Source organism: Sus scrofa, chromosome 6, assembly GCF_000003025.6.
Source record: "Sus scrofa isolate TJ Tabasco breed Duroc chromosome 6, Sscrofa11.1, whole genome shotgun sequence".
Classification (NCBI taxonomy): Eukaryota; Metazoa; Chordata; class Mammalia; order Artiodactyla; family Suidae; genus Sus; species Sus scrofa.
The window spans coordinates 91,023,088-91,037,881 of NC_010448.4; the positions used below are offsets into that span (position 1 = coordinate 91,023,088).

General features: G+C 51.6%; 1 protein-coding gene across 3 annotated transcripts; it reads left to right on the top strand.

The window, feature by feature from the left end:
- On the top strand, positions 8,291 to 14,461 carry GJB3 (gap junction protein beta 3). 3 transcript variants are annotated; one of them, XM_021095864.1, is made up of 3 exons: positions 8,291 to 8,899; positions 12,056 to 12,155; positions 12,843 to 14,460. In XM_021095864.1, exon 3 carries the CDS (start codon positions 12,877 to 12,879, stop codon positions 13,687 to 13,689), a length of 813 nt encoding a protein of 270 aa, XP_020951523.1. In that variant the 5' UTR covers positions 8,291 to 8,899; positions 12,056 to 12,155; positions 12,843 to 12,876; the 3' UTR covers positions 13,690 to 14,460. The 3 variants fall into 3 exon arrangements, with proteins under 3 accessions (XP_020951523.1, XP_020951521.1, XP_020951522.1); XM_021095862.1 differs by lacking the exon at positions 12,056 to 12,155 and having other exon boundaries at positions 8,292 to 8,899; positions 12,843 to 14,461; XM_021095863.1 differs by lacking the exon at positions 8,291 to 8,899 and having other exon boundaries at positions 11,829 to 12,155.

Genomic DNA, 14,794 nt, shown 5'->3' on the forward strand with positions numbered 1-14,794 from the left:
TTACCTATTATAGTGCTGGGAGAAATTTATTTATTAGCAGGAAGAGGGGTAGGAAATGTGGGGAGGAGAAAGAAGAGGGCAGGGAAGGGGAGGGAACAAGCCAGGCCAAGGTCTGGCAGGAGCACCTGTCAGATAGAAGGAAGGGCAAGTTCACAGGCACTGCGCCTGGAGAAGACCCAGTGTGCACACAGGACAGCAGGAGAGCCAAAAGGCATGGAAAATAAGGCCAAAGCATTAGCCTGAAGTCTGAGAAGGACCAGCTCACAGGGGGTCTTAAAAGCCATCCTGATGCCTTTTGCTCTCATTCTGAGTGAGCAGGAAGCCAGTAGAGTATTTTGAACAAAAATTAGGGAGTTCCCATCGTGGCTCAGCAGAAACAAATCTGACTAGCATCCATGAGGACGCAGGTTCGATCCCGGGCCTTGCTCAGTGGATTAAGTATCCAGCATTGGCAAGGCTGTGGTGTAGGCCAGCAGCTGTAGCTCCGATTCGACCCCTAGCCTGGGAACCTCCATAGCCGTGGGTGCAGCCCTAAAAAGACAAAAAAAAAAAAAAACCTTAGTAGCTGGGTTGGGGCAAGGGATAAAGCAGGACAATCAGCTATAAGGCTATTGCAATAATGCAGGAAAAGAAATGACTCATGGCTCTAATGTTACAAGAGTAACATTAATAGAGTCATTGAGAAGCGTCCAGATTCTGAAAACAAGCTGAAAGTAGCGGCAAAATGATTCACTGACGTTGAATGCAGAGTATGAGAAAAATGAGTCAACGTGACTATAAGGTTTCAGCCTGAACAGGTCGATGAGTAAAATCGTTATTTACTCCAAGAGTACATGAGTAGAGAAAGTCCCAGAGGAATCTAAGGAGTAGGTTGACAGACAGATGACGAGACATCCAGTTAAATTTTAATTTCAGATAAACAATAATATTGTTTAGAATCAATATGTCCCAGGGACTATATGAAATTCAAATTTAATGGAATGTCCAGGGTTCGATTTTTTGTTTTTGTTTTGCTATGTTTCTAAATCTGGCAATTCTATTAAAAAGAAAATTAACTGGGGACGTAATACATTTGTAATACCTGCTTGAGGTCCAGCGGGAGCGGGTGAGCAGCAGCCACCTACAGGGGTCTGGAGTCCAGGGAAATGGCCTGGGCTAGAAATAAATACTTAGAACTTGTCAGCCTAATTGTGATTTTTTTTTCTTTTATTTTTTTGGCTGTACTGGTGGCATGCCACAGTACCGGTGGCCTGTTCCAAGGCCAGGGATCAAACCTGAGCCACAGCAGTGACAACACCGAATCCTTAACCACTAGGTCACCAAGGAACCCCCTAATTTTGATATTTTAAACCCTGAGATGGATGACATTGCTAAGAGAGTGACTGACAACAGAGAAGAAAAGGAGTCCTAAGCCCGAACCTGGAGCACCCCAATATTTAGAAGTTTGGGAGACTTGGAGCAGGGGGCAGGGGGATGGAGATGGAGAAAGAAAGGCCAGAAAAGGAGAAAAGTCAGGGAGTTCCCGTCGTGGCGCAGTGGTTAACAAATCCAACTGGGAACCATGAGGTCGCAGATTCGATCCCTGGCCTTGCTTAGTGGGTTGGGGATCTGGCGTTGCCGTGAGCTGTGGTGTAGGTTGCAGGTGTGGCTCGGATCCTGCGTTGCTGTGGCTGTGGCATAGGCCAGCGTCTACAGCTCTGATTGGACCCCTAGCCTGGGAACCTGGGAACCTCCATATGCCGTGGGAACAGCCCTAGAAAAGGCAAAAAGACGAAAAAAAAAGAGAAAAGTCAGGAGACTGTGATGTTCTGGCTGCCAAACGCTGCCGCTCCCAGAATTGCAGGGATGAATAAAGGTGGAAACTTGACTGTAGGAGCTCCCTGATGGCTCAGCAGGTTAAAGATCTAGGATTGTCACTGCTGTGGCTCCAGTCACCGCTGTGCTGCAGGTTCAATCCCAGGCCCCGGAACTTCCACATGCTGTGGGCATGGCCAAAGAAAAGAAAAACTCAACTGTGGGATTTAGCTCTGGGAACCCTGGCAAGAGCAGTTTGGGAGGACTACGGGGTGCAAAATCCTGATTAGAGTTCAAGAGAGGGAATGAAAGGAGATAATGACACAGGACAAGTCATTTGACAAGTTTTGCTATAAAAGAGTGGAACGAAATGAGGCAGGAGTTCCCACTGTGGCTCAGCTGGTTAAGAATCCAACTAGCATCCGTGAGGATGCAGGTTCAGTCCCTAGCCTCACTCACTGCCAGAAGCTGCGGAGTAGGTCACAGATGTGGCTTGGATACGATGTGGCTGTGGCTGTGGCTGTGGCCAGCAGCTACAGCTCCGATTCGACCCCTAGACTGGGAACCTCCATATGCCACAGGTGCAGCCTTAAAAAGGAAAAAAAAAGGAAAAAAGAAATGAAGCAGATGCTGGAAGAGGCAGAGTCCAGGGAGTTCTGCTCTTTAAGCTAGAGAAATACCAGAATGTTTATGGTCATGGATATGACAGAGCAAAAGGGTGATCTCAGAGGAGGAAGAGGATGTGGCCTGGGGTCCTGGGGTGGCTGAGAAGTGGTGATACGGCACACATGCAGAATGGCTGAATCCCGACCAAGACTCAGAAAGGTCATGGACGACCTCTCTTTGGGGCAGAAGTTCCGGCTCACTCCGGGTGTGTCAGAAGCAAAGCAGGAGTTCCCGACGTGGCGCAGTGGTTAACGAATCCGACTAGGAACCATGAGGTTGCGGGTTTGGTCCCTGCCCTTACTCAGTGGGTTAATAATCCAGCATTGCCGTGAGCTGTGGTGTAGGTCGCAGACGCGGCTCGGATCCCGTGTTGCTGTGGCTCTGGCGTAGGCCGGTGGCTATGGCTCCGATTAGACCCCTAGCATGGGAACCTCCATATGCCGTGGGAGCAGCCCAAGAAATGGCAAAAAGACCAAAAAAAAAAAAAAAAAAAAAAAAAAAAAAGAAGCAAAGCAACCTTCTAGCCTGGGTCCAGGACCTCTCTTCCTACCCACAGCCCCTGACCTGCTGTAACAGGGCCCAAAAGCCCCCATGCTTCCACCAACCTACTTTCCAAAAGGTTCTGCCAGTCCCGCCTCCGCACTCAAGGGCAAAGAGGGCCCAGGCTGAGGCAGCAACACACAACCACAAGGAAAATCCCAGCTGGAGGGGGAAACCCTGCCTGGGGCCTGGGCAGAGCTTCAAACGCAGGGGATCTTGCCTGGGAGCAAAACCATTGCTTGGGCCAAGGCCTGGGTGGGAAGCCACAGTCCAAGCTTCAAGCTTTGGGCCGGCCGCCCCCAGAGAGCAGGTTAAAGCCCTGAGGGCAATGGGGGTGGCAGGGAAAGCTGTCAAGCCCTGCCCTGAAGGAGGGGGATGGCCTAGATAGCATCCCACACACTCTTTGCTCAGGGAGAAGAAGCTTAGAGTGAGAGAGCTGGGCCTGGAGGTCCTCAGAGCCTCTTGGCAGAGGGGACTCATCCAGCCCACGCCACGAAAACCAAAGACCAGTTACTGGGGACACTGCCCAGTGTCAGGAGCGAGGGGCGGCCTCTGGCAAGGTGCAGACTGAGAGACCTGGGCAATCAAGGCGCCTGGTCACCAGAGCAGAAGAACGCAACCACACACCAAGACACCAGCACCCACACAGCCACACATGCCCACAACCTCACAAAACTCTACCAACCACCTCCACGAGCACACACATTCGCCACAACCACACACACCAAACACACCGCCCCGCCTGCCCCCTTAACACACCTCATCGTAACAGACAGTCCTCACCCATAACCTAGATACACCCAACTTTTTTTTTTTTTTTTGATAGGCAAGAAAGATTTATTAGGATAGGACACTTGAGAGCGATGCAAGTGAGCTGGCAAAGAGGCTCTGCCTAGATGCACCCAACTTTTGCTTCACAGATAGGAGCCTGTGTCTGTCACCAGTGAGCTCCCTGCTCTCCTGGAGAGTTTCAAAGAATGTCCTAAAGAGTGACTGCTGGAGTTCCCGCTGTGGCGCAAAGGGATCAGCAGCATCTCGGGAGCCCCTGGACGAAGATTCAATCCTTGGCCAGGCACAGTGGGTTAAGGACCCTGCATGGCCACAGATGCAGCTTAGGTTACAACTGCAGCTCGGATCTGATCCCTGGCCCAGGAACTCCATATGCCCAAGGGCGGCCAAAAAGGAAAATAAGAGTGACTGTTGAGGGAGTGGGTGAGGTCACTTCAAGTGGGGTGACGACAGTACCTGTAGCAGAAGCTGAGACCCAAATAAGGAGAAGCCTGCCAGGTCAAGGGCCGTCCAGGCAGAGGAAACAGCAAATACAAAGGCCAGAAGCCTGGACCGAACATGGCTGTTTGTGGGACAGAAAGTAGGCCAGTGTGACTAGGGAGCAGTGATCAAGGGAGGTGGGTGGTGAGGCAAGACTAGGTCATTTGGGGTTTGGAGGCCATCAGCAGAGTGGGTGTCAGTGTACAAGTAATGGTAAGTCACTGTAAGCTTTATAGGGGTGGCGTGATCTGATTTATATCATTAAAGCAGTACTTTAACTAACTAGAAGAAACCATGGGAGAAAACCTGTTTCCAACTCTCAGAGTGGGGAAGGCATTTCTAATTATGACCAAACCCAGAGGCCATAAAAGATAAGACTGATACATTTGACTACATTAAAAAAATATATTTAATTCTGCATGGCGAAAACTCTACAAGCAGAGTCAAAATACAAGTGTCAAACTTGGAGGAGAGGGTAAAATCCTTGTTATTTGTATCATAGGCTATGTTTTTTAATATGTAAAGAGCTTCTAAGAAATCAATAATTTTAAAAAGGCAAACATCCAACAGAAAAAGGGGCAAAGGCAAAGGGCAGTTCACAGAAAAATAAATACAAGTGGCCCCTAAGTGTGTGAAAAGATGCTCATTCTTACAATAAGAGAAATGCAAAACAATACTATAATGAGATACCACTGGCAAAGTTCATAAAGTCTGATAATGCTCTATATTGGCAGGAATATGGGGAATCAAGCGCTCTTACATCCAATGGTAGTATTAATGATACATCCATGGAAGGATTTGGCAATATCTATCAAAATTTTTAATAAGCATACTTTAACTCCCAAATTCCACTTCTAAAAATATATCCTTCAGGGAGTGAGTGCCCTGGTGGCCTAGCAGTTAAAGATTTGGTGTCGTCACGGCCATGGCTGGGGTTCAATCCCTGGCTTGGAAATTTCCAAATGCCATGGGCACAGCCAAAAAAAAATATGTCCTACAGACACAATAAAAAATGTGTTTATTGATGCTTGTCCCAGCAATGATGTTTACAACAGAAAGAATTACAAGATTGAAAACATCTTTAATGTCCATGGATACGGGAGTGATTAAATACTCAGCTTGGTTTTTTAAATTTTATTGAAGTATAGTTGATTTACAATGTTGTGTTAACTTCTGCTGTATGGCAAAGTGACTCAGTTATATCTATATCTGTATCTATCTATATACCCTCTTTTCCATATTCTTTTCCACTATGGTTTATCACAGGATATTGAATAGAGTTCCCTGTGCTATACAGTAGGACCTGGTTGTTTATCCATCCTACATATGATAGTTTGCCTCTACTAATTCCAAATTCCCATTCCTTCCTTCCCCCGACCCCTGCCCTTGGCAACCAGAGGTCTGTTCTCTATATCTGTGAGTCTGTTTTTGTTTTATAAAAATGTTGATTTGTGTCCTATTTTAGATTTCACATGTGAGAAATGGTATTTGTTTTTTGTTTGTTTGTTTTGGGTTTCTTGTCTTTTTAGGGACGCACCCAAGGCTTACAGAAGTTCCCAGGCTAGGGGTCAGAGCTGTAGCTGTCTGCCTACGGCTACAGCCATAGCAAGGACAGATCCAAACTTCATCTTCGACCTTCACCACAGCTCACAACACAGATCCTTGACCCACTGAGTAAGGCCAGGGATTGAACTCACATCCTTGTGGACACTAGCTGTGTTTGTCACCTGCTGAGCCACAAGGGGAGCTCCTCAAATGGTATTTGTTGTTCTCTTTTTGACTTACTTCACTTAGTATGATAACCTCTGGTTGTATCCATGTTGCATTATTCATATCCATGCCACTATTTCATTCTTTTTAATGGCTGAGTAATATTCCATTGTATATACCACATCTTCCTCATCTATTCTATGGACATTTAGGTTGTCTCCAGATCTTGGCTCTTGTACGTAGTGAGCTGCTTTGTTTTACGAGACAGCTCTATATCTACTATAGGGGAAAGTTCAATTACTATTCAAGCACTTAAAAAAAAAAGAACGTGACAGCTCTATATCTACTGAGAGAGGAGAATGTGCTATATAGTTTGTTATAACAGTCAAATGCAGACCAGGTACATAGTCGACCTCCACAGGGTAAATGGAAAAAGAAGACGATCTATGGAGTCGAATACAGAATCAATGCAATTGATTTTAGGAAAGGAAACAAATAACTGGAAGCCTGGTGGTCATGTGAGCAGCCTGGTGCATTTCAGGGAGCTCAGGGCTGGCACTAGAAGTGTGGGACTCAGCCCATGGATGGTGCTGGAAGCCCAGGACTGGGTGAGCTCACCCAGGAGAGAAGAGGCTGAGACCGGAATGTGAGGTCTCCGAGGGGCAAGGAAATTATGAGGGTGGCTGCCAAGGGAAGAAAGTGTTTTGAGAAGGAAGGAGTAGTCAGCTGTGTCAGGTGCTTCTGAAAGTGCAGGAGAATAGGGCAGGGTCAAGGTTGTTGGACTTGGCCCCTGGAGATCCAGGCGAGGAAGGGAGGAAGAAGTTTTGCTCTGAAATGCAGCAGAGCAAGAGGCAGCAGGGAACAGGCGGCAATACGGACCCCCCCCCAACACATAGGACACCATCATATTCACACATCTCCTCACACAGACACATGCAGAGAAGCACCCAGAACACCCCAGCACTGTTGTCTCAGCAATGATTTTTTTTTTCTTTTTATGGCCACACTTGTGGCATATGGGAGTGCCCGGGCTAGGGGTCGAATCAGAACTGAAGCTGCTGGCCTATGCCACAGCTTGAGGCAACATCAGATCCTTAACCCATTGAACAAGGCTGGGAATTGAACATGCATCCTCACAGAGACAACGCTGGGTTCTTAACCCCCTGAGCCACAATGGGAACTCCTCAGCAATGATTTTCAAAGCAAAAATGACCTCTGCAGGGGGAACCCTGTGGCTTTGCCCAATCCAGAAACTCAGCACAGCTGAGGCCTTCACAGCTGGCTCTGCTCCTACTTATCTGTGACAGTGGGCAAGTCTCCCAACTTCTGGGTGCCTCAGTTTTCTCATTCATAAAAGTAGGAAGGCTGGAGTTCCCGTCGTGGCGCAGTGGTTAACAAATCCGACTAGGAACCATGAGGTTGCGGGTTCGATCCCTGCCCTTGCTCAGTGGGTTAACGATCCGGCGTGGCCGTGAGCTGTGGTGTAGGTTGCAGACGCGGCTCGGATCCAGTGTTGCTATGGCCCTGGTGTAGGCCGGTGGCCACAGCTCCTATTCAACTCCTAGTCTGGGAACCTCCATATGCCGCGGGAGCGGCCCAAAGAAATAGCAAAAAGACAAAAAAAAAAAAAAAAAAAAAAAAAAAAGTAGGAAGGCTTATACCTTCCTCACTGGGCACTGTGACAACAAAATAAAGCCCGAGGGACAATGTCTGGCACAGATGTCTCCGAGCCCCCCCACCCCAACCCCCTGAAGTGTTAGTTTTCTACCCAGAGTAGTAGGTAGAGTGATGGTGTAATTGATCTTCCCAAGTTTGGGGGTACTTTTGAGAATTAAAGGGGTATTATTAATTACGCCAGGGCCACAGGCATAAGCCAGTACAAGCCTGGGAAAATGCCATGTACAGTCACTCTCCTGCTAACATCATCTCAGATGAGACAGGGAAGACTCAGTCCCTTTGGTGGCTAGGATTCCCAGGACTCCCCGGGAGGCCGGAAACCCTGGGAGTTCCCCGACCAGGCTGAGGCTCAAGGGCTCTCACTAGGTTCCTAGTCTGTTTGTTTACACTGGTAAATAAAAGAGTCCTTGTCCCCAGAGTCCAGTTCAGCCCAGCCCCGCCCAGCCCCAGACACACACACACACACATACACAAAACCGCCTCCCCCTGCAGGGGGTCTAAAGCCACAGGCTCCGCTCTTCCACCTCCCTCTTAACTCCCCCTCCCCGGCCTCGGTAGGATCTGCCCCTCTTAGTAGTTCCTGGCAACGACCTCCCCCCATTCCAGCCCTCGCCCCTGGACAAGGGATTCCCCCCCCCCACCAATCTCCTTTCCAGGTACAGCGCCTCTTCCTGCTGCCCCCTACCCTGGTTCTGCAAAGTGTGCATACCCCATTCGAGGACACCGAGTTTGAGCCAGGAACTAATGCGGGAGGGCAGCCGCCGGGAGTGTCCTCACGCAGAGTCGAGGCCAAGTGCTAGGCGGAGACAGTGACCCGCAGGGCGCTGACTGAGTCCCCGTGGTAACACGTGGGCGAGTCTTGATTGCAGCCCGTCCGGGGACCACTTGGCGCTTCGTTTAGAGCGCTTCACACCGCGAATCTCACTGGAGCCTTTGCCACAGCCCTGCCCAGGGCCACCGCTGCCCCCATTTCACACGCGAAGAAACCGAGGCTAAGGTTTCAAGCCCCGGAGTAGGTTGCCAGGGGACCGAGTGGCAGCGTTGCGGCTAGAACCAGACCCCCTGCGGCGGGCCAGCTCTCAAGCTCCTCCCCCGACCCTCCCTCCTCCACGCCGCCCCCGGGGTGTGCCTGACGCCACGCGTCTCGCCGCGACTACAGAGTCGCAGTTCGCACCCAGATCTCCTCTGCTGCGGGTCTCGAAGACTTGGGGTCCCGGCCCCCCCGCTGGCCTCGCCGCTGCGGGTAAGTGCGGGGCGCCCGCACCCCGACCCCGCGACCCGAGGCGGGGCTGGGGCTCGATCCTGCCTTCGGGTTAGGCTGAGACGGTGGGGTGAGAGGATGGGAGGCGGTGGAAGGACTCTCCCCCACCCCACTCCCCATCTGGCTTCTCACCCCTTGGTTCTGGGTGCGGTGGGCGCTCTAGCTGCGGAAGATTCCTGCAGAGTCCCTCCCACGTCCGCAAACAGCCAAGACGCCGGGAATCGACCAAGACTTTTGGGGGCCGGGGCCGGGGGAGGTGGGGGTGTTCCGAGGAGGGGGGGGCGGTGGGCATTACGGAGTGGTGATAAAAGCTGGGTGCGGCTTGGCTCCCTACCCCGACCCCCCGCCTCCCGACAGGCGAAAAGCGGATAGCTGGGAGCCGGTGTTGGGGGACTGCAGGGGGAACCAGAACCGGCTCCACCGGTCCCGGGCCAGGGCTTGGAGGGAAATTCTTTGCCAGTGAGTCCCTAGGGTGTGTCAGGCAGGACTAGGCAGACACGACTGGAAGGGAAGGTGGGGGCGAAAGAGGAGGTTGCCCCCAGGTGGGCCCTCCAGGGAGGGTGTCAGGTGGAAGCCCCTGTCAGGGCCCCTCTCCTCCCTGGGCTGTCCCGAGGAGGCTCCAACCTCCCCTGCAGGTTTCTTGAACTCTCACCAGGTGAGTGGCAGGCTGGGGAGGGAATGGTTTTTTATGATACTCAAGAAAGTAGGAATGATTTCCCTTTAGAGATAAGGAAAGAAAGTCAAGGAGATTAGGAAATCTTGGAAGTCACTCACGTAGAAGGGGTAGAGCTGAGTCTCCAATTCAACTGTGATCCTACTTTCTCTATACATCCCAGTGTCCCTCCGCAAAGGACAGGTCTTAGAAGGAGTGAGTAGCAAAGACACTTCCTCGCCTCCACCCCCACTGCATGTGGAAGTTTCCAGGCCAGGGATAGAACTGCAGGCACCTGAGCAAGAGCACAGACAACACAGGATCCTGAACCGTTAGGCCACCAGGAAACTCCAGACCCTTTTTTTTTGGGGGGGGGGTCTTTTTTGCCATTTCTTGGGCCGCTCCCGCAGCATACGGAGGTTCCCAGGCTAGGAGTCCAATCGGAGCTGTAGCCACCGGCCTATGCCAGAGCCACAGCAACACAGGATCTGAGCCGCGTCTGCAACCTACACCACAGCTCACGGCAACGCTGGATCCTTAACCCACTGATCGAGGCCAGGGATCGAACCCACAACCTCATGGTTCCTAGTCAGATCTGTTAACCACTGCGCCACAACAGGAACTCCACAGACACTTTTTTTAATACTAAGAATTGTATTGTGTGCTGCTGCCAGTGTATATATCACCCTTGTGAAACAGAAATTCATGAAATTCAGAAGTAGATGATTAAACAAATACTTTAATTCCCAATGGTGATTAAATTCTAGGAAGAAAACAAAGGGGATGGGAGCAGATTGACTGGGAGGGCAGGGACTTCCAGATCCAGGGTTATCTGGGGAGGCCTCTACAGAGAGGATGTTTCAGCAGAGCCCTCATTGATGAGAAGGAGCCAGCCATGCAAGGTTCTGGAGGAAGAGCATTCCAAGCAGCAGGAGTAATTACAAAGCCCCGGAGGCCCCCATCGTAGCCTGGGCATTGAGAGGCAGTGGTGCGGGGCGGAGGGGGGCGGGCATGTAAGAGCATAGGGTGAGAATGTAGAATCTGGGATTTCATTCTAAGTGTAATGTTAAGATAGGAGAAAGCTTTAAATAAGGGAGTCATGCGATCTGACTTAATGGACTCCAAGAGCCAACCAAGAGCCCACGGCATTAACAGAATGATGGTGGCCTGGAGCAGGGTGGTGGCAGTGGAAGGGTGAGAAGCAGTGGCCCAGGGGGTGGACCTGCAGGCATCATGCATGCTCAGAGTCACAGAGTAGCTGCAGGAGCACCCGAATGTACACATAAGCCCACACCTCTGCTGCATGCAGACACTAGGTGCACCGAGGCAGACCCACCAGTCCACTCCCTGAGTCAATCCAGGACTGGGAGGGAGGTGTGTGATCCGGCGACCTGAACGAAGCATGTTTCCCTTCACAGAGCCCGAGTATCCGGCATGGCTGTGGTGGCTGGAGCTCCCCCAGGATCTGGCACAGGGGAAGCGGAGAGGGGTGTCTGTAGATTTTTCCCTAGATCTGGTGTCCAAAGGAACCAGGGAAATACCCCCTGCTCGCACCCCCCAACCTGAACTGGGCTCCTAACTTCACCACCCACTCTGAGACCTTGGGGAGGGTCTTTCCCCCTCTCTAAGCCCTAGGTTCCTCTCTGTAGAATGGGCTTCATAAACACCAAGTTCACAGGACAGTAGCGAGGCACCAACAAGTTAATTTTGAGAACCTGGTCCAGGGCAGGCATCCAGCAGAGAAGGAGAGGAAGTGGTGGAAAGCCCAGCCCTGAATCCCAAGCTAGTTGTGTTTTTGTTTTGTTTTATTTGTCTTTTGTCTTTTTAGGGCCACACTCTCTGCATATGGAGGTCCCCAGGCTAGGGCTGGAATCAGAGCCGTAGCTGCCGCCCTACACCAAAACCACAGTAACAGGATCCAAGCCAAGTCTGTGACCTACGCCACAGCTCACAGCAATGCCGGATCCTTAACCACTAAAGGGGGCCAGGGATCAAACTCGCATCCTCATGGATACAAGTCAGGTTCGTTATAGCTGCACCATAATGGGAACTTCAAAGCTAGTTGTTTTGGTTTTTTGTTGTTGTTGCTGTTGTTTTTGCTTTTTAGGGCTGCACCCGAGGCATATGGAGGTTCCCAGGCTAGGGGTCCAATCAGAGCTGTAGCTGCCAGCCTATGCCATGGCCACAGCAACGCCAGATCCAAGCGCATCTGCAACCTACACCACAGCTCACGGCAACGCCAGATCCTTAACCCACTGAGCAAGGCCAGGGATCAAACCTGCATCCTCATGGATCCTAGTTGGGTTTGTTAACCACTGAGCCATGAAGGGAACTCCCAAAGTTAGTTTTAAATTAGTGACTTGACCTCTCAAGATTTCATAATGACTAGCCAGCAATTATTGAGCACGTACTATGTGTGCACAGAGTGTTTTGTAATTTGATTATTAGTTTCTTTTTCTTTTCTTCTTTTTTTTTAATCTGAGCAGCATCTCCGACCTATACCACAGCTCATCGCCATGCCACTGGATCCTTAACCCACTGAGCGAGGCCAGAGATCAAACGCACATCCTCATGGATACTCATCAGGTTTGTAACCCGCTGAGCCACAACTAATTATTAGTTTCTGCATCTGTCAATGAGATGCATAATTTTATCTGGCTCACAGGGTCCTTATAAGGTTTAAAGGAGATCCTTCACATAAAGTGTTTAGCTCCTTGCCTGGCTCATCATAAGTGCTTAGTAAATAATAATTGTTATTATCAGCAGATGCACATTCCCTTCCTTCTGGCATACTAGCTTTGTGATTTGGGGCAGGTTACCTAACCTCTCTGTGCCTGTTTCCTCCCTGTAGCTTAGGAAGAGTAATAGTCCTGATCTCATAGGGTCCCTACAATGATCAAAGGAATCCATCCACATAAAGAATTCAAGACAGGAGTTCCCACTGTGGCTCAGCAGAAGCAAATCTGACTACCATCCATGAGGACACAGGTTCGATCCCTGGCCTTGCTCATTGAGTTAAGGATTCAGCATTGCTGTGTGCTGTGGTGCAGGTGGCAGACTTGGCTTGGATCTGGCATTGCTGTGGCTGTGGCGTAGGCTGGCAGCTACAGCTCCGATTGGACCCCTAGCCTGGGAACCTCCATGGGCCGAGGGCGCAGCCCTAAAAAGACAAAAAAAAAAAAAAAAACAAGAATTCAGAACAGCCCTTGGTTTATATAAATGCTCCATAAATGTCACCCATTCATTAACATATGGTTTTTCCTATTCTGCCAGGTGGGCACGGCCCCCAGCGCCCTCACCAGGCACCATGGACTGGAAGACACTCCAAGCCCTACTGAGTGGGGTGAACAAGTACTCCACAGCCTTCGGGCGCATCTGGCTGTCGGTGGTGTTCGTCTTCCGCGTGCTGGTGTATGTGGTGGCCGCCGAGCGTGTGTGGGGGGATGAGCAGAAGGACTTTGACTGCAACACCAAGCAGCCGGGCTGCACCAACGTTTGCTACGATGAGTTCTTCCCCATCTCCAACATCCGCCTCTGGGCCCTGCAGCTCATCTTTGTCACGTGCCCGTCGCTGCTGGTCATCCTGCACGTGGCCTACCGGGAGGAGCGGGAGCGGCGGCACCGCCAGAAGCACGGCGACCACTGCGCCAAGCTATACGACAACGCGGGCAAGAAGCACGGCGGCCTGTGGTGGACCTACCTGCTCAGCCTCATCTTCAAGCTCATCATCGAGTTCCTCTTCCTCTACCTGCTGCACACTCTGTGGTACGGCTTCGGCATGCCCCGCCTGGTCCAGTGCGCCAACGTGGCCCCCTGCCCCAACATCGTGGACTGCTACATCGCCCGGCCCACGGAGAAGAAGCTCTTCACCTACTTCATGGTGGGCGCCTCCGCCGTCTGCATCGTGCTCACCTTCTGCGAGATCTGCTACCTCATCTTCCACAGGATTGTGCGAAGCCTTCCCAAGAAGAGGACCCCCCGAGGCGGCAGCCCCCCGTCCTCTGCCAGCCGGGCCTCCACCTGCCGCTGCCACCACAAGCTGGTGGAGGCCGGGGAGCTGGGCCCAGACTCCAGTGATGACAAGGTGCAAGCTTCGGCACCCAGCCTGACCCCCATCTGACCTCGGGCGGGGGAGCAATCCTGGGGCTGCCCGAGGGGCCGGGCAGGGGGTGTTATTGTGGCGGTGGCGGGGTCCTGCAGGTGCTGGGTGCCCCCACTCTGAATTCACTAAGCTATTCAACTTCACTTTCAGCAGACTTTTTTTTGAGCGCTGGGCGCTGTGCTGTCTGCCTGGGTACAGGTCACCCCAGGCCCTGTGGCAGCCTTCCTGGCGGAGAGACACTAAAACAATCAAAGTAACAACTGCCTACAAGGGGACACTTAGAAGGCTCATAGTAGGACCTCCCCTAACCCAGGAGGGGGTGATCAGGAGAGGCTTCCGAGAGGAGGTAATGTTTGAAAGAGGTGAGAATGCTTCCTAGCGAAGAAAAGCAGGTGCAGAGGCCTGGAGGCCACGAAGAGAGTGGCTTGCTCTGAGTTGGATGCACAAGATCAAAGGGAATCTTCATTCCTCCAGATTTCTTGGGTGAAAAGGGAGGAGTCTCCCAGCAGTAGGAGGTCTGGAGGCTGAAAGTGAACCTGGGAAGAGGAGGAGGAGGCTCTCATGACACTGAGCCCTCCTGGAGACACCCAAGGACCCTCTGGGTTGCCAGGGCACTCAGAGGAAGCTCCCCTCCCCAGCCTCAGGCAGCTCTGCTCCCACCTTCCTCCCACAGTGTACTCAGTCTGGTGCCAGCCTCTCAGACCCAGCTCTCTGGGACTCCAGGTGGATGCACTGATAAGAACATTCCCAAGGCAGCTTCCTTGAAATCAATAAAGGCTGTTTGATACAGGTTGGCTCTTCTCTGTTCTCCCACAGTCCCATGACCTCCAGATCCTGAGAGGAGGGAAGGTAGCCCTCAGAAGGGGAGAGAGAGAGAAGGAGAGGGAGAGGGACATAGAGAAGAGTTCCCTTCCTGTCTCAGTGGTTAACAAACCCAACTAGGACCCATGAGGATGCGGGTTCAGTCCCTGGCCTCTGTGGGTTAAGGAGCTGGTGTTGCCCTGAGCTGTTGTGTAGGTCACAGGTGCAGCTTGGACTCCGTGTTGCTGGGGCTGGGGTGTAAGCCAGCAGCTGTGGCTCCGATTCAGCCCCTAGTCTGGGAACTTCTATGTGCCGTGGGTGC